Here is a 24,447-nt window from a genome sequence, read left to right on the forward strand (position 1 = left end):
AAAGAAGTCCTCCTCAAAGCACAGTAAACTCATCAGTGTTGATGACTATATGGGTATCAAGAAGTTCTCTATCTTCTCATGGAATTTTTTTTTCTAGAAAATAGGCTGGCTTTGTTAAGGAGGTCAGAAAATCTCCGCAGCATATGTAAAAGATCATGAAGCTGATAGTGTTGAGAGCTTCTGTGAAGCTTAGAGTCCTCATTCAGGGAAAAAGGCACATTTGAAGAATAGCATTGAGAATTACAAGCAGCCTCCAGACGTGATGAGATGATTAGCAAAGTGCAGGCATGACCACAGTCAAGTGAACTGCAATTTGTAACAATGGGATTAGCAGTGATTGAAATTTGATTTTAAGTTCTGCTGCTGATTATGGTATTTCACCAACTTGTAGGGAGAGTCGTGTCTGGAAAGAACAAGTCTTTGCTGAAAGACATTTCTGCCAAAAGTGACCCAACACAGTTTGCTAGGTTTTGTTTGTGGACTTTGAATGGCTAAGATTGCTATTCAGATTCTCAGAATTGGGGATCGTCAATTTACTTTACTTTAGATTTTATTGACTTAAGATTTAATTAGTTAATAGTTTTAATTATTTAATAGTTTGTGCCAACTCTTTTAAAAGATGCAGGTATTGACATGTTTCTGGTAGTACTGACGATTTGCCAGTAGATGGCAAGCTTTACTGCAAAGAATTTTAGTGCCAAACATCTCGTCTCCATCAAAAGGATTTAACTATGGGGTAAAATGCTTGGCACTAATTCCTCTCGTAATTAGATTAATGTACCAATGTTTATAAAGAGACTGATAATTACCTCAGGTGTCAGTCAGTGTAAATACAAAGTGATCGGCATTTTGTTTCCATTTTTCTAATGTTACATGCAAGTTTTAAGATGTCTGTCAGAACAAGTCACTGCTGAAGTGACCTTAAGAATGAAAACGACTCCTCTGCTTATCTGAGCTAGAACATGAGGACTTTTCAGGTTATCCCTCTACAACCTTACCAGAAATCAAGCCCCCCAAAACACTGAAACATTTCCCCCTTCTTTCTGCAAATGTAGTAGAGAGTATTCTTCAACCACGAGCTCAAACTGAGCCAGCCTTTGCATCAGGCATCACCATACTCTGCCACATCACATTGCAGAGCATGGGGGAGTTCAGCTTCCACATGCTATCATCTTCTTTCTCTCTCGTTTCCACCTAGCTCTCAATAGGTTCCCAAATCCCTCCTTCCACATGACTCCAGAGCAGCAGGGAAACTGAGTTTCCACAGGGCAGAAAGGGAGGTAGTGTAAAAAACTTGTCTCAAATAGGTGAAAAATGGTGCTCTAACTAGCAGTCTGGGATCCAAGGATTTTCTGAAGCGCTCATGTCATTTAGGAACATGACTTCTCTCAAAAAAATCATGGGAATGTCCTGGTGAACTGCATACCATTTGATAACCACAGTATGATAATTGCATACCCTTTGATGATCACATTTTGAGACACAGTTTCGCAGGTCTGGCTAGGAGCAAGCCTTTAAATCACAAGTAAGCTAAAACTCAACAGTGATAACATCTCTGCCAAGACCTTCGGAACCCTTGTGTTTCTCAAGAGCTATACAAATAATAAAAAACATGTCACAGCGTATTAGAATGAGGATAAAACTCCAAAAACTTTATTGCTTCACTGTAAACTTGTAGTACAAATCCGACAAAAGCATCCTCTAGGGAGTATTGGATTTATTGAATTGTCTGGTGGCAATTTCTGCATAAGAAATTTGTTTTATAAAAAACAGAGGAGTTGAAATTAAGATACTAGTTAAAAAAAAATCCATGAAAGGTTTTCTGGTTCATGTTTTTCCCATTGTGGTGTCACCTTGGAGACAAATTGGTTGCCTTCACTACAGACTGCACTTTTAGGGCTTTCTTTCCTCTTCTCTCATTTTCCATCCACTATTACTGCCTCAGAGAGCAGTGAAGCTTTCTAACCAGTGCTGAAAGCTAGTATGTTGCTATCAAAACTGCAGACTGGCAAATGCTTCGGTTTCTCTCACACACAGTCATTACAACAAATTGAGTTGTTGCATGGAAATCATCTCTGGAAAAGCCATAACAATGAACTGAACTGCTTCTCATGTCACAGTGGTCCTAACTTAAGAAGCACATGAATGATTGACCTCACCTCTTGTAGTTTACACAGTACAATAGTTAAATAACCTTATAACTTAATCATAGTTAATTTTTTTCAAATTTGCAACACTTCTTCAAACATGCACTTTTAATGAATTTTAAGTAGGTAGACAGAGTGAAAGGAAAGCTCTTTAAAGTTGCACAATGTGAGATGCAGAAGTTCCTAAGGAATGCAGTTTTGCTTATTTTAACTGTAATTAATAGATTGCAGTAAGTTCTTTATTATCCAGACTAAAAGAAAGAAACTAAATACATGGGTAATATACAAAATTATGTTAACTAGGACATCAGAACATACATGAAGGTGTGTTGGGGAGGAGAAAGGTCCATGATACTGCTGACTGTGGAGCAAGTCAGTACACCATGGCCATTGTCTTGAATTTTGCATTCAGTGAGAGCTGTGAGCTGAGGGAAGAACAACTGACACCACATTGGGATGATCTGCTCCCAGTGCAAAACTGAATGTTAACAGGTTTGGGGACGGTCATTTTAAAGACAGGCTAAATCAGAAGTACTATTTTTGTCCTGGTTTTCTTCAAAGAACAGGAGGTAAAGCTCCAGTTCTCCTCCTGCTAATCAATGTTTAGCTTGCTTTCTTAATCACATCTATCTTAGCCTACATTAAATAAAGATAATCTTTACCAAGAAAAGACCATACCTTTTCTAGATATTCCCCCTCTGCATCTCTGGTGTATATGAGCAAGACAACAGCTAAAAATAGTTAAAACAAAAATATTTCTCAGGTTTTACTTATACATGCAACACCCCAAAAGAAACAATCAAGAAACTATTTCTGTGTAATCCTTAAGACCACTGTTAATTTGTTTTAAATCATGATGTCATTGTTACTATCAATGTTACTGCATAAATCTCTATTCTTCTTATTCAAACAAGTATTAATTAGGTATTTGACTCAGTAAATGTACCTATTTATGAGCATCAAGTTCATTCAGATTGGTGCTTTTTATTCTCAGAGGCACTGCTTCTCCTGTGTACACCTCAAGTCAGAAGGCACAACAGTGAATCACAGATAACTTTTCCAACCTCCCCATTTATTATCATAGTGTCATATCTACATAAGCTGTCTTTCCTAAGCTGGTAAAGCCTTCTGAGGCTTTCTTCCTCCACTTCCCCTTCCTGGGAAAAAAACAGATTATATTATATTATATTATATTATATTATATTATATTATATTATGTGTTAAAACACACATTATGAAAATACACCCTCATCAGTCAGTTTGTATTCTCTGACAAACCCCAGTGGTTGGTTGTTATCCTCAGGTGACTAGCCCTAGCCTCTCACTTTCCCAGCCAGCCAGGGATCTGTCCCAGGACTTTATCAGCATTTGTCTAGCCCCAGTTATTAATAAGCATCTCTACATGCTGCTTCTTTTTCACTGCCCCGTCTCCTCCTCTATTGTGTCCACCCTCCTGAATCTCAGTTCCAAGAACCAGGAAGAAATTAGAGCCTGGTGATAGGTGGGTCTGAATTTCTCCAAAAAGTTCAGCTCATTCACAACACCCTGTTGCACAAACATACACTGTTCAGCCATTCACTTTCAAGTAACTGCTGTAGAAGACATGTGCCCTTCGTATTTCCAAACAAGACTCCAGAATAAAAGTATAAACTGAAAGAAGAAAATAGGATGTTCACAGGACTCTCATATAGATTGTTTAATGCAACTTTCATTCTCCAGCCCACTAGTCTCTCCCTTCTGAATCACTACCTTCTCTCCAAAAGGAACATTCAGCTTCATTTCATAGGTTCTTGGCCAAAATATGACTGCTTTTTTTCCCCTCCCGTGATACAAATTTTTTTCTCTAGCAATATGCAAAATATTTTTTTACAGTTTTACCTTCATATTTTGAGGAATGTCATGTCATAATCACATTAGAAGTCTGATGGTATTCAGATGTTCACTATACAGTAGAGGATTTCTTATAACATGGTGAAAATCAGTTGTGAAAGAAAAAAATTGTACTGGATAGAACTCTTATTATACTCCAGATCAGATCTTCCAATTTGATCAGTAGGAATTAAAATACTATACATGCATTTAGCTTTTTAGGTCAGTATTTATATGGTCCCTGCCTTCTAGGTGGTTCATGTCAGTAAATAACTACTTGCCTTTCTTCTCTCCATTAATCACTGTCTATGAGGTTTGATCCACCATTGTTTCATTTTAGTAGCACTGTATTTGGAGGCAACTCCATGATTTCTTCCACTAGCCTCTCAGCGTTCAAAAGCTTGACCTTTAGACCAAGATAGAGGTCTAGAACAAACACCCCATTTGCAATCATCCCTTTGGGTCTTACTATCTCCACAGCCTTGAGTCAGTTTATATGTGACTAACAAAATTCCCAAATGCTGCAGGATGTGTGATGATGATTAACACCGTTTCCACTGACCCATACCAAAACAATGGCAAGTCATGACAGAAGCAATATGGTATTATGAGATTAATTTAGTGATCAATAGAACCCCATTGCACTCTTCACCTAGATCTGTGCTGCATGTGGCAGACCTGATTATAGCACACATAAAAGTACACAAACTTCAGTCTAGCTCACCTGATGTTGGCAGCAAAGCTGGGATTGCAGAGGATTCAGCCCAGGTCAACACACCTACCTCAGGCACTCGGTACTTGGCACCTTGCTGCTATTGCTTAGTATGCCTAACACTGAATTTAAGGCAGGAGGTATATACCTACATATGTATGCTATGCTTATCTGAATACAGCCATTTATTTTGTTATGGAGACAATTAATGATGATTTTAAAAATTATACAATTTCATGGCAAAATTCTTGTTTTCTTTTACTAGAAAGAACATCCTTCACTACTTTCACTGCTTTAACTGTATCAGTGTTTCTCAGTCATGGGTTATGAACAATGTTAGTAACAGCTCGCTCCTCCTTGATTGGGAAGTGAGAAGTAGCTGTTGTTATTGTCAGCCGGTCTTTACAGCAGCAAGGCAACTCCAAGTGGTCTTTAATTACTACCAGGAGCTCAGTTCCTGGAAGGTAAGGAACATGTTTACACTATTTCACCATGTCCTTCCAGCCTCAGAGGCTGGAAGGCTCTCAGAGGGCTATTTTGAATCTCAGGTGTTTGGGAGATTCTTTGTGGTGGAAATGCTGTACAGCTGTCAAATTACTATTTATAATCAGGAAGTCAAAATCAAAGTGCATGATGGTTTGAACCACTTACTTGAGCTATAATTGCACCCAAGTCATTTAGCTTTGTTGAACTCTAATACAAAAAACTTCCACCACAAAAGAATACAAAGTGGTATTGAACTGAAAAATGTGGTTCAACTCTTTTTTCCAGTAAAAAAACCAAGTCTTAAATATACCCAAATGCATTCCATATTGTTGGATATCTATTGACAACCACCAATATTGTTGCAACTGTACTCTTAATATAGTGTTAAGCAATCCTGACACTCCAGGCCATGGTTATTGGAAGAGGCAAGAACAGAAAATTACAACCTACTCATATTTTCATAATTGTTTTCATTTTACATTTAATAGCCTACTAATACGCATCACACAGTTAGCAACCCTGTTTTCTTCTCAACAGCCAACAATTGGAGCTGTTGGTTTTGAAGCACAGTTGTGTTAAGAGTTGCACTTCTTTCACTCATGATTACTCCCAATGATGTGGAAGTCCTCAGAATTTTTGTGTTTCCTTTCTAGAGTCACTTTGCACGAGGAATGATTCCAGGTGCCTGTCAAACTCTTGCCAAAAGAACTCTACATGCATTGCTGGTCATAAAGATGATACTTGCCGTTGTGCAGACACATCAGTGGACAGTGTGGAGGAACTCTGCAATAAAACCTCTGATCCTTGCTCCTCAAACCCTTGTCTTCAAAACGCTACCTGTTTAAGCTCTGCTGGAAACCTCAGCTTTACTTGCGAGTGCCCTGCTGGGTATAATGGACCTACCTGTGAAATAGCCATCAGCGTGTGTGACACAAACCCTTGTGAACATGGAGGCACCTGCCAAAATGGCCTGGCTGGGCCCACCTGCCTTTGTAGCGCAGGATACACAGGTACACTCTGTGAAATGGATTTTGATGAATGCGTTTCTGAACCGTGCCACAACGGAGCGGTGTGCAGGGATGGGGTTGATGAATACTCCTGCTACTGCGTCCCAGGCTACCAAGGCAAGCACTGTGACCTGGAAGTGAATGAATGTGTGTCAGATCCGTGCCTGAATGGGGCAACGTGTCTCAACCAGATAGGACAGTATGACTGCATCTGTCCACTTGGGTACACAGGTAAGCACTATTAAAACAACTTTTTCTTTGCATCATGGAGAACCACCATAATTCATGTTCCAAGTTCAACTCCCCCATCCACACACTCATTTAGTCATATCTGTATTACCACCTTGCCTTCAGCTTTGGCACCAGTAGCTGTTGGTGCATTGTGGGTTACCTTATCACTGTGAACCACTGATACCAGATAGAGAAGGATTAAAGAAATCTCACATTACCAAAAACTACAGAGCAGTTTCGTGAACATCAAGCTATGTCACAGGGCTAGGTTAACTTTTTTTTTTGAAAGAAACATTCTCAAAATGCTTGTCCTCAGAGTGCTATACAAAGTTTTTGGTCCTCAGACAAAACCTGTGTTTGACAGGGTTAAAAGTTAGATCTAATTAGACTTGCTCGATTTGCTAATCATGACAAACTGTACTCTTAAACCCAGACATTTCATTTTAACTTCCTCTCCTCTGCCCTTCCCAGAAACAGAGGACTCGTTTGCAACTAGGATATTATGTAAGTTAAATAGAAAGGAAAGTATTATCAGGTTCCCAAACTGCCCATTTTTTCGATAATCCCATTTTATGTGGCTCCATTTTTAAGGTACAGGTATGATTTTTCTTGCCTACTTCCTCTACTGGAGAGCGTATAATCCTTGCAGGAGACAGCTCCCTTCAAATTTCAAAGTTGTATTCAGGGGTAGGACTGCAAGAGGTAGCACACTGAATCATTAAGAGGGGAAAAGGGGAGGCATTTAAGTGATAGATTGCCAGTCAGGTAAGCAAAGAAAAAAAAAAAAAAAGAGTCATACAGCAAAAGGGGGTGGGGAACAGCTTCAAGTGATTCAAATGAATAAGAAATAAGAGATGTGGTTTACAGCTCCATCCCCAAATCCCCATGCAGGAGGGGAAGTCAGAGGTAAAAAGCAGCTTTCCTGTGTCTGACACAGCACTCATTGGAAGCCAGCCCTCGGTTAATATCCCTCATGGAGCATGGAGAATGTTATTTGAAGGAAGCTTGTTACCTTCCCGCCACCCCGCTGCTGCCAGCGGGCGTCTGAGCCCAGGCCAGCCGAGGAGAAAACTACACAACCGGGGGAAAGCCGAAGAGCAGAAGGAAGGAAAAACCTATTAACAACCAGCATGGTTACTCTGCAATGATCAGACTCAGCCCAGACCTCCTGTTGTATTCAGGAAACTGTATTTGTTTAACTGGCACTGTTAGTGGGGTCCAGGCCTGGATCCATAGCCCGGGAACTCAGTTTGAAAGAGACAGAATATACACCTTAGAGACAAAGAGAGAGAAAACATAATAAAATAGTAAAGCCCAAACAAAAAGAAATTAAGACTTAGATCAACACAAGCTGCTGGAGGAAACAACAACTCTGCTGGAGTTGTTCCACTTTCATCATGACATTCTGCTGTTTCCCAGGCTGATGCTCTCTGCTCTCACCAAAAATCAAGCGATGTCACCAAGTGCTCTGCACTCAGCACAAGCAGAGTTAAGAAATGAGGAGAGAACCAAGGAAGGAGAAGAGGTCTAAAATACAAAGCAGAAGAGGCTGCAGTGTTTTGACATACAGCTCCAACACTGCTTCCAGCAGCAAAGAGATTAATCATAATAATTCTATAGAGGAGTAGCAGACTGTTCCTTCAGCAGTAAAACACTAGCTTTTAAAGGCTACTTAACAAAATGATTTATCAGAAGCATTCTTCTTTGTTGTTTTCTGCACCTTGCTGTGAGTTGTGCTAAATGCACAAACCAAAGGGATTACGGGATGAAAGCCCTGAGGTGTCCCCACTGGTAATAAAAACCCTCATTTACTCTGTCAGGGGATCTTGCCAACCATTATTATCCTGGCCTGACACCATGAGTTACTGTGGGAAGTGATCCAGCTTCATTTCATTTCCCTAAGATGTTAAAAAGGTTATATCTCTTGATACGTAGGTAGAGAATGTACAGTAAATCTACAGCAGTAATGTTAACCAAATGCTTGAGTTACTGGCTGCGGTTGCTACTTGTTTCATGGACTATGACTGCTATTTTGTATGATTGGTATGCTGCAGCACTCCTTAAAATAGCTGAGAAATGTCACACATAATTCTTACACAAATGGAAGAGGTTAGAACACACCAAGAGCCAAAGAGTGGAAAATTTAGCATGAAATCCACAGTTTCTATGATAATGCTCTGCATATGTGAAATTATTTACAAGACATGTGTCATGCAGCTGTTAAATAATGAAGCTCAATTGGTTTGTTGAAGTTTTGCTGGCTACCTTAATCAAATGCATTTTTTCCTCCATTGCACTAATTGCACTTGCTTTTAATTCACCCCAACAGAGCATGGTGTAAGAGCCTGTTACTACCCACAGTTAGGTATGTTAATTACCTTGCTGGACACAGCTGAAGCCAGTCCTCCATTGCCAGTGAACATTTTAGTGTGAACTATCAGGGGTGCATGGCAGTTCCAAAAACCAGTGTTAGGCCAAGAGAAGAGCAGGAGAAAGTGTTTCAGTGACGGACGCAATAGGTGCAATGGGCCAGGTTCATTCTTGGTGCAATGCCTTTTACAATGATGTAACCATAGCTGGATGAACTCTGTACAGTATCAAGAAATTATTCCTGATGGATCTTCAAGTTCTTGTGGGGTATTCTTATCAATAATATATATGCCATGCAAATATTTAAAGTAGATGCATCATAAGTCTTAGGCACTTACAGACAAGCAGAGGCACAGCAGCCTCTACAATGGGATGAAGTACCTCAAATACAGATCTCACTTCTCAACAAGCTCATGGTAGTATCATTGTAGATATCAATAGCAAATGGTATTGTCCATCCAACAGCAATTGCCAGCAAAGTGGAAGGTCTGTTTCCTTCCCCAGATTTCAAGTTTCAAACTGGTTGTTCCCCACCTCATGCCCTAGCCAGCCTGAGCAGAGGATTCAGCCCACATTATCAGCTTGCTGCTGAGACTCCTAACCACAAGACTACGATGTGAGAGGATCCCAGGAGTACTGGCCACATTTCAAAGAGTTTTCAAAATAAAGATTAGCAGAGGGCACATACATCCAAAGAGTGTTTGTCGCAGTTCATAACTTCCCAGTGCTGAAACCCTTGATTGGATTTAGCCCCACTGTTCTCCTCCAGGTGCATCTGGTTAGTGCATTGTTGTAAGACCTGTAACATCTTATGTCTGTGCGTGCACGCAGGCAACTGGTGGTTTGTATAGACCTGTGTGCAAAAAGGACAAGCCTTGCTCCAAGAAACCAAACTCTTCCCTCTGTCTAGTTTTTGATGAACTCTCTTCTTGCCCTTTCAAAGCTGGTCCCTCAAAAATAGCTATCTGACACTCTCCATCCAGATGATGGCACGTAAGATTACTATATACAGATTGAGGAATTTGGGGACAGTCTTCTGTACCTGCTGTGCCCAAGGAGAACACTACAGCACAGGAGAGCAGAAGGGGTGACATGGATACCAATTTCCAGCCGTACTAAGAACACACAGGTCCACCTGGAACTACACTGAGCCTGCAAACCTCTAGCATCTTGGACCAGAAGGTGACTTTACAATATATCTGTAGGCAGGAAAGTCTGAAAATGTTGGCTGTATCTCTTTCATCCTCATCTACATTTACTTTTTATTGACTGGGGCTGTACAAAGAAGTACACAGTAGGACTCATTTAAAAAGCAAGCAAGCAATATAAAAAAAAAATCTTAGTTCTTCAAAGAAACCACAAAAGTTATAAATATCCACCTGCCCAGTCTTTCAATTCAAACCACTTGTGCAGTTCGGTATCTGCTGAAACACTCTACCTGCTCTAGGACAGAACACCTTTGCTTTTGATGCTGTAGCCCCATGCAATAACCGTGGCAGGACCTGTTGGTGCCTTTTTTTTTTTTTGTACTTTCTGGCATATGATATTTGGCATACAGCATATTTATGACAGAATGTTAGACTGAGGTGCAAATGCAGATCTAATCTTTTCATCTCTCTTCTTCACGTATAAGAAAGCCTGACAGGAGATTCAGTAGAGGCTAGGAAGGAATTCCTCCTGTTTGCATGGCATATCACATTGGCTGGATGCATTATACAGAGAGAAGTTTTCTTCCGAGGCAACATTGCCGAAGGCAGGTTACTGGGCTTGATAGATTAAAGACATAAACCAAAACAACAACGCTATGTTCTCATGTTAATCGTCAGGCTGTTCTCAGGCCTGTAGTTTTAAATTTGGCTGAACTGAGGATCAGTGGAACAGGGCTTGTTTTGTCACATGATTTTTAGTGTTTGCAGTAAGCTGTTAACAAGCTCTGGCAGATTTACGGTCACTAGACATACTTCTGCAAACACATTGTTTACAATTACAGTGAATTCACAGGGCAATGACCACAGAGGGATTGCTCACTATATCTGGATGTAATGTACATTTCCATAAAGCCATAAGAGAGCGTTCCTGTGCTCGGGTCTTGTGGCAGGCTCCTGCTGAAAGTAGTGGCTAGCTGAATCAGTGAACCTTAAACTGGAGACACGGAACTGGCAACTTCACCCATCCAGAATTCCATATGTGGTCTCAAGAATCTATAAAAATATATTCTCTAAAATTACAGCAATAATACTTCATAACTACTAGAAAGATGAACTTGCACTTTTATGTTTAAATACAATGAAAAATAACTATGAGCTAATATCCTCAAATTTTGTTTTGCTATTTTAAGATATTTCTAGGTATTTATTTAGAATATGGATTTTTAGGGTTTTTTTAAAAGATTCTACATTTAGAAGGGTCAAAATAAATTAGTAATCAGTAATAAATTAGTAACAGCAATAAATATTAGCAATCTCAGTGTTTTGAGAAAAATATTCTTAGAATGTACAAATGTCACAGCAGGACAGAGCTAGCAAAAACAGCATAAAGAAAGAATTAGAGGTGAGTTCCTAAATACATTGCTAAGACAATACCCATCATCAAAATGTGTCTATTCCTATCGTTTGAAAGCCTGCCCCATTATCTTGTACTGAAAACTTCACCTCTCCAAAAATATGGAACCCATTCTCAGGGCTGAAAATTCTTTTTCAAGTAAGAAATCCCCCTGAAAACTATTTACAATACTACTGCTACTTTAGTAAGCCAAAAAGATAGGGAAGTCTACTTAAAAGCAGCTTCTTCATTATAATTTGCCATTTTGCATTTGTTTTGTGGCTGATACTGTAGCTGTTAAAAAACTTGGACTTGGCAGGTGAAAATAATTTTTAAACAGTAAGTCTTTTATTACTCAAAATACTAAATAAGTTCATAAGCATACAAAACCCTGGAAAAAAAAAACAGAGCAGGAGCTGCAAGGCATTAGTTATGAAATAGACTGTGCTAGAGATAAGAAAAAGAAGTGTATATTTAACCTGCTAACTATCATAAATAGCTGTAAACTAATATTAGTACTGATTTAGTTTCGTCAACTATGTCTGAAGAGCAACTCCAAGATTCTGACCTGCTGCAAACATGACATCATAGACCAATTTATTTACACATTGCTAGATCTTAAAAAAAAAATTAAGCAATAAACCACAGCTAAACAGACAGCTTTCCAATGAATTCAATTAACTGTGCAGCTTTAAATGGACTCTTCTGAGGTCATTACTAGTCACTTCTGTTTTATATAAATAAGACAGTAGCATGATCTGAATAATCTGAAAGTTAGTTTGTTCTATTTCCATGTTCAGGCTAACATCAGAAGTTGTTATTCTCCCTATTCTTGTGAATAACAGCTGGTTTGTTCCTTTGTAAATTCTCCCAAGCCTTGAGAAAACTACTCTTGCAGTGAACACTGAGGAGGGAATACCTTTTAAAAATAGGCAATTACTTAAAAAAAAAAAAAAAAAAAAGGTGAATATTGTACTTCTAAGTTTGGGGTTTGCTTGTATTCTTTGCTTTTGAAGGTACAAACTGTGAGCTAGAAATAGATGAGTGCTCATCACAGCCGTGCCTGAACGGTGCAACCTGCCAGGATACCCTGGGGAGCTTCACCTGCTCCTGCACGCCAGGCTTCCTCGGAGACCTCTGCGAAACCAACATCGACGAGTGTGTCAGCCGGCCGTGCCTCAACGGGGGACAGTGCACAGACGGTGCCAACAGGTATGTCTTCTACAGCTGGGTACCACTCCTGTGAGGTACTGTTAGCTCCTCTGCAGACAGGAATGCTACGAGAGCCTGCACTGCCAGGTAGCTGATTTAATTTCAGATTGGGGATTTCACTCCTTGGTCCTGCACTGATTTCACTTTAAATTTGAAAAGAATTAAAGAATACAAGTCTGGTGTCAGAGCCAGTAGGACAACAAAACATTTATGGCAAAGACCAATCAAGTGGTATGTCTTTCACATTTGTACTTTTACTTTAAATATTTACAACGTGTTGTTTGTCTGGCCTTGAGGACTGTCATTTACAGATGAATTCTGTTTCTAATGCTTACCAAACTTTAGTTTCCAGGAGAGATGTGAGAGTGTATAAAATTGAATTTGCCAACAGCAGCTGCCCACACTGACAGACAGAAGCATTAGAAAACAGAGGCAGAGGAAAACTGTAATAATAGTAACCATAGTAATAGATATTATTAGGAAAAGTGTCAGGAACTTTACAGGCACATAGGACAACAGCTTCTTATTCAAAACAACCTGCAGCTGATGGACAAAGAATAAATAAATAAATAAATAGAATACAAGGCAACAGAAAAGTTTCTCCACCTGATGTTAATATTCCTACACAGAGGTCCACGTGCAGCCCAGGCAGACAGAGTTCTGGCATTCGTTCACCAATACTGGCTTTGCATACACAGCATGAGATTCCCCAAACTGAAAATGTGTATGTATAAGCTCAAGTCTATGTTATAGAAAAAATAAAGCTGAAAGTTCATGAGTTCATGCAGGCGCTCACCTCACCAGTATAAGATTTGTCCTCTGCTGTGTATTTTCCAGTTTTCATAAAGCAGTTTTGAAGATTTTAGTACTGCAAACATCAGTCCAAAAATCATGTCAGCAAAAGGCATGCTTGCCTTGAATGAGAGGGGGGAAGAGATCATGTTCTGGGAATGAGCTTTTGTACAGTGTGGTGACATGGCACCAACCTTGTGGAGCTCCTTTTCAGCAGCGCTGAATGTCCCTGAACAGGACAAAGCAATTTACTATTTTCCAGCGTAGCTAAAACAAGACAGCAGGGAGAGGGAGGCCACCTTGCACCCAACTAGTTCACAGCAGACCCACTTAGTAACCTGCAAGCCTTTTGAGGATACACGCATGAAGTGAACAACTGGGATGCTCATTCAGGCCAGACTTAATCCTACTCATTTTTCTCCTAGCTTTTAAACCTGAAGTACATGTAAGAGCAATTTTAATTGGCTTGTAATACTGCAGGATATCTGGAGAACAATTGGAGCTTTTTCCACATTTGTTACATGATGAAAAGGGTTGGACAACAAAGCAATTCAAAACAGAAGGGTGTCTAGCAATTTCCTTCCTTTTGTGTATTTTTTGGGTTAAGTGAAGAATTGTAGTCTTTAAAGAGTAGTTTTCCTTTTCTGACTAATGCTACAGTACAGCTGAGGCTTTTGTGTGTGCCACCAACCCTCACAGAAATGTGCGAGATGACAGATTTAGCATTTAAAGCCATAAATACAAACACCAAACCAAATTGTCTGCCAAATTTCAGACCAATTCTTCCCGTGAGGTTTCATGAGTGCAGCAAAGTAGAACTTGTTCTCTTAAAAAACCAGTTTCACATTATTGCACATTTCTTATTTAAATTCAACGATTTACAGGGGTGCCTTAGTTGGACCTATGAAACCTGGTGTGCGCAGGCACAGAGGATACCTCTGCATGCTCCAAGCCTTTTTTCCATAGAAAATATTCCCAGGACCTTCAATGCTTTTTTGATTGCATAGAAAGGAACATCTGCACATACTGCTTTCTGCATATTGTGAGAACATCAAACAAGAAGCCCAAAAATTATGTTAGGTAGAGTATCTAAGAGTAGGTTGATGAGATGATTAGGGGACTAGAACATCTTTCTTTTGAGGAAAAGCTGAGGGACTTGGGTCTTTTCAGTTTGACGAAGAGAAGACTGAGGGGGGAACTTATTAATGCTTATAAATACTTCAGGGGTGGGTGCCAGGAGGATGGGGCCAGTCTTTTTTCAGTGGTGCCCAGTGATAGGACAAGAGGTAAGGGGCACAAACTTGGCCATAGGAAGTTCCATGTAAACATGAGGAGGAACTTCTTTACTTTGAGGGTGGCAGAGCACTGGAACAGGCTGCCCAGAGAGGTTGTGGAGTCTCCTTCTCTGGAGATACTCAAAACTCGCCTGGACACATTCCTGTGCAATCTGCTCTGGTGGGTGGTGGACTAGATGATCTCCAGAGGTCCCTTCCAACCCCTGTGATTCTGTGATCACTCTTAATAGAAAAAGCCATCTGCCTGCTCAGTCACAGCCGGCCCACAAGCAGGGCACCCTCCAGAATCCCTGAACGTCAACAGCAACATCAGACACTTAAAGATACCTGAAAAAAAAGGCACATGGGTGGAGCTTCATTCACATTAAGCAGTGAATTGTGAATATGCCTCACTGTTCCTTCATTCTGGACCAATGGAAAAAAGGAGCATGGACTAAGGCAGAAAAAAAAAAATCTTTCACCACAAAGCTGAACGGCACCAAACTGAAGGCACATGGAGGAAACATGGGAAAAATACAGTGAAAGAGAAAGACTTCTGTTTTGAGAACATACCTCAGAATGAAAATTATTTTTCTGATTCACATCTTCCTCATTACTTTTTATATCCTAAATTCAAATGCCACCTGGTCTAAGTCACATCTCTGATTTTGATTTAAGAATAATCTATACACTAGTAATAAACTGATCTGCCAGAAGTTTCTGCTTATATACGCTTAAATAGTGTAGTAAAAAGTTTACGCTTTTTGGTTTGTTAGACTGCAGGAGCCAGTTGTACTCTGATGCTCATGTTCAACAATTTCATTCTCTCCATATATTTACTCCAAGTCTAAGACTTACTATATTAAGCACAGAAATTATCGAATAAGTGTGCTTATCTCTTGTTCAGCAAGATTCCCCATGATTTCAGTTGTACAATAACCAGCGCATCATTTTAATGTAAAATAAAACAATATAAGAATAAATTTTTGTTTATGATAATTATTATTAGACAAAAATGATCCAAGCATGCACATTTAACATAGTTAACTTGCGAAGGCCTGTCTCTTCTTATGACACGTACCAGTTGACCTTGTACCTTATGATCTAAGCATAGGAGTTACGTATTTTATAATAATTAGCTCACCTGAAAAAGAAATAACACAAACACAGAACTCCAGACATTACTGATTACCTGCACATTGTTCATTTATATATACTAGTTTATTTACTTCTAAACCCATAATAGTGACATTGCTATCAAAATGAAGCTCATATTACTGATATTATTGGAACTATACAAGCAATTGATGCTTTTGTACTAACCTAACAACAAAAAATACTGGGTTTCATCAAAGAGAAAATATCACTTAGTCAAGGAACAGAAATTGCCTTATTTTTTGGCCAATTCAATTTCTACCAGTCCAAGAGAAACTTACTGCCTCTCCCCTTTTCATTTTGTGACTAATGTTAAGCCTACGAAAATTGCATTGGAATGACAGAAACTTTTTCCCCCCAAATTAAAAAAAGAAGAAGAAAAAAAAGATCAATAATTCTTAGAAGAAATGATCTGCCAAAACCAATTTGAATTCACAAGCAGGTTTTTTCCCTAAACAAAACCACATATTTCAGGAAAAAGCTCATTGTTGGTTCCCAATGGCTGCGGTTTCTCCTAGAGCACCAGATGGTGGTCTCGAGCCTGGACTCAACTGTGCAAGCTGCTAGCCAAGGCTACACAAGAAGTCTGCGTAGGTTTGGGAACAAAGCCCAGATCTCCTTACTTCCAGCTAGAGTGAACATTGCATTCTGTGTTGCAGGTACAGCTGCAACTGTACCGGTACTGGATTTATGGGCGTACACTGTGAGACCCTAACTCCCTTGTGTTGGTCTCAGCCATGCTACCATAATGGCACTTGTGAGGACAATGCTGACAATTACACATGCCACTGTTGGCCAGGTAAGCTCTAAGTTCTCCTATAAACGCTCTCTTTCTTTGTGTAGTAGAAACATCCTCATTTTTTTGCTGATACAATAAAAGGTTGAAGCTATATAACCTTAAAAATACTCTATGGGCTTGTGTTTAGATAGGCTTCACTCCTCATCATGAGTCAAAGCCCTATGGGTAAGTTGCTCACTTTTCCAGCTAAGGATTTCCCTGCATAGCAGAAGTTGGCAAAAACAAAAGTGCCAGTATTACAGAGTAAAGACAGGAGATAAGTCAAAGCTGAGATCCATCTTCCAGTTGCTTAATTCTTCAACCCCTGTGATAAATAAATGAATCACTGCTGCAGCTGACCCTTTTTTACTCTTCACTAACATGACCTTTAAATCAGTCTAAAAACTTACTTTTCGATGCAAAATATTGTCTGCTTATAAATAAAAATTAAACTAGGTGTTACATTGGGAAACTGGTCTCCTTCATATCACCAATGCAAGCTCTTCTGTCTAGCAGCATGGGGTGAAACACACTGAGCTGTGTTCTCCTCTACCAGCAATGCTTGCATATCCAGCCATTTGTGAAAAGGCTCCCACAGCCCCAGTGGGGACACAGGCGCTGTGCTCTTCGAGAGACTTTGTGACTCTTTCAGCACGTGGACTAACTAAAAGTCGTCTCTCTAGAAAGTTTAACGTCTGTGTCCTTACTGAGGACACGAGCACAGCGCACGGTGAGGAGTAAATGCCACAGTGTTGTTGGAGTACGCAGGTTTTGGTGCACTAGAAATGGAAAGATTAGACAGAGCTTTAGCGTTTCCCAGAAATCAGGGAGTTTTGTGGCACTTCAAACTCCAGATAAAGCATTTTACAAACACCAGATTATTTATGCTCCCTACCCTCCTCTGTCGTAGGGAGGTAATGCAAAAGGAAAACTTCACACAACCTGAGAGCGTGTCTACACCACAATGCAGCACCTTGTTATCCACATGGATCTCCACTCCACCTTACTTCCTAAAAAATACCAAAGTCTGTAGAGCACAGCAAAGCTCAGCTAGCTAATGCAGAATAGCCGTAGCAATATCCTGAGCCGCTGAGCCCTGACAGAGAGCTGCGAGGAAACGTTCACACCTTCAAGAAGCAGAGGAAGTCTTTTAGCACATGACAGAGTCTGAAACCAAGTGCATCTAATAGTCACAATAACATTTTCAGGTCTGGAATGAATGGATATCACATCAATTAAACGCCTTCTCCTCACGGCTCTCCACAGGCTATGCGGGTTTGCGCTGTGAGGAGGACATCGGGGAGTGCAGCAGCAGCCCCTGTCTCTCTGGGGGTGACTGTGTGGAGCGATCCTGGGCCAGCCACTACGGGAGCGTCCCAGGCCTGCCACCAGCCTTCAGCTACGACAAGGCCGAGGGCTATATCTGTAGCTGTAAGCCAGGCTTCACCGGTAAGACTCCTTTGGTGGAAGCTTAGGAAAAGATGTACTGCAGTATCCTGTTGTTTAGGTCTGGCTGTAAATAAATCTGTAAAATGTTAGGTGTTCTAAGGTGCCATAGTGCAAAGGGTCCCTCTGGTGGTCACCACACACACGTTTCAGCAGTGACTTGTCTAGAATAAAAGGAGTTGGTTGCACAAGTTGTGAACATAGCAGGAGAACAGCAGGCTCCAGGTACTGCCTGGGCTCCTAAGGCAGCCCAGGCAGCAGGAGAGAGACGTGGTCTCTTCCACTAGACTGTCTGCAAAGGTTCATCATTCATAACCACATTGGCTTGAATTATGCCATAAACTTCAGTTAGCAGGCGTTTTATCATGAGTTTGAAATTCACTGTGCACAGGTATTACATTACATGTATGAAAACAATGAAGAATAAATGAGAGTATTTTCATAAAACAACCATGCAACAAAACTCTCAAGCTTTCAGTGTTTCTGTCCTCATGTAATTCTACATAGCAGCACTGGGGACTGGCAGGAACACTTCTTGATCTGAGCACAAGGCAGCATTTTGTGTAAATTCAGCAGTGTAGTGTGTAGGTAGTATTCTACAGCTTAAATGAAAAATAATTTCAGGTTGTGTGCATAGCTGTGTTCTTAACTGAAAAAACCTATCGAAATTACAAACACCCATACTCCTAAGAAAGAAGATGTTTTGAGATTAGCATTTAACATAGCCTACGCTATATAGCACAGCCACAAACAAGATGGGTTTGGATTGTACACTTCTGGGTTTACAGTATTTTTCTGTCAACTCCATTCCCTTTTTTATTCTGAAGGAAAAAATACCTAATAGCTAGATTAATTTAACCAGTCTTCAATTTCTCATTCCATTCATATCCTGAACAGTTTACAAACTTTCCCATGTCTCCCAGTGGGTTGTATGACTGACATCGCCAACATAACAGATACAAAAGTACATGGAGACCACAGCTTTCACTCCAAATTCCCAATTTATTTTTCTTCAAAGTGGCATTGAGATTTGGTTGCTTTTCACAGAATCATTAAGGTTGGAAAAGACCTGTACGATCATCGAGTCCAACCATCAACCAACACCACCATGGCCACTAAACCATGTCCCGCAATGCCACGTCCACACGTTCCTTGAACACTTCCAGTGAGGGTGACTCCACCACCTCCCTGGGCAGCCTCTTCCAATGCTTCACCACTCTCTCAGTAAAGAAATTATTCCTAACATCCATCCTGAACTTCCCCTGGTGCAATTTGAGGCCATTTCCTCTTGTCCTGTTGCTAGTCGCTTGGGAGAAGAGACCAACAGCCGCCTCTCTGCAACCCCCTTTCAGGTAATTGTAGAGAGCGATGAGGTCTCCCCTCAGCCTCCTCTTCTCCAGACTGAACAACCCCAGTTCCCTCAGCCGCTCCTCATAAGACTTGTGCTCCAGACCCCTCACCAGCTTTGTCGCCCTTCTCTGGACACGCTCCAGCACCTCAATGTCCTTCTTGTAGTGAGGGACCCAAAACTGAACACAGGATTCAAGGTGTGGCCTCACCAGCGCCGAGTACAGGGGCACGATCACCTCCCTACTCCTGCTGGCCACACTGTTTCTGATACAGGCCAGGATGCCGTTGGCCTTCTTGGCCACCTGGGCACACTGCTGGCTCATATTCAGCCGGCTGTCAACCAGCACCCCCAGGTCCTTTTCCGCTGGGCAGCTTTCCAGCCACTCTTCCCCAAGCCTGTAGCGTTGCATGGGGTTGTTGTGACCAAAGTGCAGGACCCGGCACTTGGCCTTGTTGAACCTCACACAATTGGCCTCAGCCCATCGATCCAGCCTGTCCAGATCCCTCTGCAGAGCCTTCCGACCCTCGAGCAGATCAACACTCCCGCCCAACTTGGTGTTGTCTGCAAACTTGCTGAGGAAGCACTCAATCCCCTCATCCAGATCATCCATAAAGATATTAAACAAGACCGGCCCCAAAACTGAGCCCTGGGGCACTCCGCTTGTGACCGGCCGCCAACTGGATTTGACTCCATTCACCACGACTCTCTGGGCTTGGCCGTCCAGCCAGTTTTTTACCCAGTGAAGAGTGCACCTGTGTAAGCCACAAGCCGCCAGCTTCTCCAGGAGAATACTATGGGATTCAGTGTCAAAGGCTTTACTAAAGTCCAGGTAGACGACATCAACAGCCTTTCCCTCATCCACTAAGTGGGTCACCTGGTCATAGGAGGAGATCAGGTTGGTCAAGCAGGACCTGCCTTTCCTGAACCCGTGCTGGCTGGGCCTGATCCCTTGGTTGTCCTGCAACCACCTTTTCTTCCATCCCTTCCCCTTAACTGTCCTTCCCTATCCTGTCACTAAGTGTTGCTCTTGTACTTTTGTTCTGCCTAAGAGAGTATAATATGAGGCTTCTACTAAGGCTTTTGGTATCCCCCAGGCTGCCCTAAGCACCCTTACCTCTTCATGTACTGCTTCTTTCTCTTTGCTTCCTTCCAGTGACATCCAGCTCTGAAGTTTCTTTTCCTCCCCTCTTGGCTTAATTTAAAAAATCCTGTGCTTTGTCAGACAATCCAGAAGGTGTTTCCTTGCTTAATTGTCATCCTTTATCCTCCCACTCCCATATCAATTGCCTTCACCTGGCTTGTTTGCCTGATTTGGGTGGTGATTCTGCTGGTTTCATTTACATGGAGGACTCTCTTACTCCCCAGGGAGTCAGTGGACCCATGTACTAGCAGATTCTAATCAAGTGTCAGAATCTATTTAAATCAATTAATCTTAAATCTTTTTTTTTTAATAGGTAAGCTCCTAAATCATAGTGCAGGGGTCTCCAAAGCATGACTGAGGGAAGTCTTGGAGACCCTGAAATTTCTACTGACTTCATACGCAAATTACATGACATTTTTTAAAACCTTATGTAAGTTTAGTTATCCACATACCTGTTGTATACTATATATAACTTTCATTAGAAAAAACCAAAATAGTTATTCTTACCAAACAGTGTGCCCAGGCAGCTGGAGGCAGGAAGAACATAATCTTTAACAGGGATGACTGTAAAAGCTGCACATGAAATGTCATTCAGTAACATGCAGCAAAATAATGGCAAAACAAGGTTAATCCTGCTACTCTTGTCAGCTCCTTCCCTGCCTTTGTTTTTCAGCAGGGTCTAATTTTAAACTCTTTTTTTTGCTGGCCTGTGTGAGATACAATGCAGTCAAGCAATTTACATATTAATATAGAAAACAGCAGGATTGCTCTAACTGGCACTTAGCATCCTAGGCTCCCAGGCTTTGCTCCAACAGCCCTTAGGTACAATGCAGCCAACCTCCCCAGTCCTCCCAGTAGTACTGCACATTTCTCTCTGGCCCTTCTCCTTCCCCCAGGTAATGTGGAAGTGGAAAGTACTCAAAATGAGCCTCAGCCTCTTGTATGTCAGAAGCATTGACACAAAAAACCTCTAAGATAGAGTGGAAACATTCACTTCTGATGATGATAGGTAATTTCTTTAATTATAGCCAAATTCATAATAAATAAACCACGTTTTAATGGGAATTAAGGAAGCTTTAGGATTAGAGTTGATAGCAGTAGTTTGATTCAAGGTAGCAGATGAATCCCTGATCAGGATTACTCAGTATATGGGTGTTTATCTAATATATATGAACTAACAGTCAACTGGAAAAAAGGTCAGATCCTTTCCTCTGGGTATCAGTACATCTCACTGACAGCCAAAGTCCTACATTTCTGTGGCTGTAGGTCAGGAGTTCTTCCAGGCTTAACACCTGAATAGTTGTACGTGCTTTAGATATAAAATCTCAGATTCCTATTGAAGCAGAGCAAAGATTTTTCTTTAATAAACTACATTCAATATTTTATTATACCTCTTTCCTCAGTAAAGCACTTGCAGAACATTATAATCATACTTCACCGTTCAGGGTAATATGAAGAAATAATAATCCACATACCCTGCCTTGTGAGGGCCTGATCAAAAAGCCGTTGAAATCAATGGAAAGACTTTGAGGACAGTTGCAAATTTTGTAACAAGCATAAAATGGCATCTTTGACCTCACTGGATAAGATTGCAAACAAATTACTCTAATTCAACTGAAAAACTGAGAATATCTACCTTTTGGACTAGAGTTTTTAGCCCCAAGGGCAGGAGATAATGAAGCCTAAACAGATGCCTGTTTCAGCTTAGAATATTTCCCCACCCAGCTGGGAGAAAGGAATAAATATTATCTGGCAGTATCTTGTTATAGATGGCGATCGTTCAGGTGACTTGAAAAATAGTCAATAGTCCTACTAAAAGTCTTGGAAGGAACAAATCTGCAACCAACATTACTTACACAATTTGATTCTTAAAAATAAAAAATAAAAACCCTAGTCTGGAGACTTTATCCCAGCTAGGAACTCTTTGAGGCCGTTGGATATATGCCTTACCCCGGATCCAAGACAGAAAATTCCTGTGCAGATTCTACAAAGGGTTAAAACTTCTCCAGCTCCCTTTTAAATCAAAGGGTTCAGGGATACTCAGATTTCAAGAGGTCTCAATAGTGCTGCAGTAGCAAGCCCTAGATTTTTTTATGTTACATTGGTCTGCGGGCCCCCTAGAACAACAGTACTTTTAATAGATTGGGCTTTCTTTTAAAGGGCTTCTGATTCGTTACTGCTAGCTAAAGGCAATAGGTACCCTAGAACTGCATCCTTTCATATCGTGGATATATTGTATTGCCCTAGCACTGCACATTTTTTTAGAAGACTGTTATTTAAAAGGTTAAACTTTTCACTTTCCTCATGAAAACATGTGGGAAAGGAGGAGGGCAGAGCTATGGATTTGGTAGTGACTCATTTCACCAGGTTGTAATAAACTTAACACCATGTCAAAATTAAAGAGCCTCTGAACTTGCAAGGTCTATCGAGTGACACCTTCCGTGTTGAACTGAGCCCTAGGAGGGGGGAGTGTGCAAGGCTCCCCATGCCTCGAAAGCTGTGCTGCCCATGGTCCCCAGGTGGGTGGGACAGTGCTGCTAGCAGGGATGAAGACGATCCATTTCGCTTCAGCAGAATGAGTGTAAGAGGAGCAGAGTCCACTAACCCGTTTGTAGGCAGGGTGCCTGCTGCCTGCTGACATGCAGACGGGTGCTGGCTGCGGAGGACCTTACCACTTCTGGTGTCTTGTTAGCAGCTATGTGCCAGCTGTGCCAGCAGTGCTGCTGCTTGCTTTGGCATCATGAATTCCTAAGTGGTTTTTGGCCTTTTTGTTTATTTTTCTTGTTTTCTGTTTTTCCCTTTTAAATCTCCTTGGCCCTTTTCCCAGTCTGTTGGACTGCTGCAAGAGAAAATGATATGATCAGACTGGTGTCGTATGCGTATTGAATTCCTGGCATATGCATGGGGGAAAGAAACTGCCTTCTGGAGCCAGAAGATGAGGCAGATAAATGGCCAGTATGGGAGAGTACTGCACACTCAACTAACTAAAGAAAACCTCAACCCAGATACTGAACGGTGAACATCATGGGACCAGTGCTTAAAAACTGAATCATTTGGACTCTCCTTCTGCACTTAAGCCAGGGTGAAAGAAACTCAGAAGCACACAGGGCATGGGGTTTCCATTTCCCTGCACATCTTTAGATGCTGCTATAGGCAGAGCACCCAGCAGATGACAGGGTAGACTATGTCTCAGCCAGCCGTACTCCTCTCCCCTGGCCTGTGACAGTATTATACAGACATAAATATTATTTATGAGTAATGCATAGGATAGTAGGTGCATTATCACTAACTTGGGAAGCTGAAAATACATACATATATTTTTGGTTGCTTTATTTTTTAAATCTCCTTCTTAACCATCACTACAATGATCACACAGCTGCCGTCTTTCTTAGATATATAAAGTGATGTGGGTCTTACAAAAATGAAATCAATCAAATGAATAGCAGAGTTCTCATCCTGTCCCCAATATCAAAATTTTATTTTTAACTTTATTTTCTCATCTGTCCTTCACATGACGTAGTCAAACCATTCCTCCATTACACCAGGTTTATTCACTTTATTTCATGGCCCATCATCACGTTTTAAAAGGTTATTTTCTCTTGATTCTGAAACCTTAGAAGAAGACAACACTGTTCAAAGAAAGAATGAGGATAAGAAAGGAGGAGATACAGAGAGAAAGACAATATTTAAATTAAGAAGGTGTCAAGAGCACCTCTCATCTTTTCAGTGGGACTCAGGCTTCTCCCACAGGCAAGGCAAGCACTCCAATTCAAAATTAACAGGACTGGAGGTTCTATTAGCTAATTATTATTCCTGTACAAGCAAAGGATCAAGGAGGAAAATGCTGCTACTATCAAGCACCCATTCAAGGCTCTGCAGAGGGATCTGGACAGGCTGGATCGATGGGCCCAGGCCAATTGTGTAAGGTTCAACAA

General features: G+C 41.0%; 1 protein-coding gene across 1 annotated transcript in view; it reads left to right on the top strand.

Annotated features, from left to right (window-relative positions):
• The window catches only part of CRB1 (crumbs cell polarity complex component 1), a 113,213-nt gene that overhangs the window by 31,746 nt on the left and 57,020 nt on the right, over positions 1 to 24,447 (top strand). The window contains exons 4-7 of the mRNA XM_059822166.1: positions 5,868 to 6,452; positions 12,380 to 12,575; positions 16,456 to 16,595; positions 17,841 to 18,023. Coding sequence (XP_059678149.1) covers positions 5,868 to 6,452; positions 12,380 to 12,575; positions 16,456 to 16,595; positions 17,841 to 18,023 — 1,104 coding nt within the window. The remainder of the gene's footprint in view (positions 1 to 5,867; positions 6,453 to 12,379; positions 12,576 to 16,455; positions 16,596 to 17,840; positions 18,024 to 24,447) is intronic.

The sequence above is a fragment of the Gavia stellata genome, chromosome 10 (genome assembly GCF_030936135.1).
Source record: "Gavia stellata isolate bGavSte3 chromosome 10, bGavSte3.hap2, whole genome shotgun sequence".
In the NCBI taxonomy this organism is placed as follows: Eukaryota; Metazoa; Chordata; class Aves; order Gaviiformes; family Gaviidae; genus Gavia; species Gavia stellata.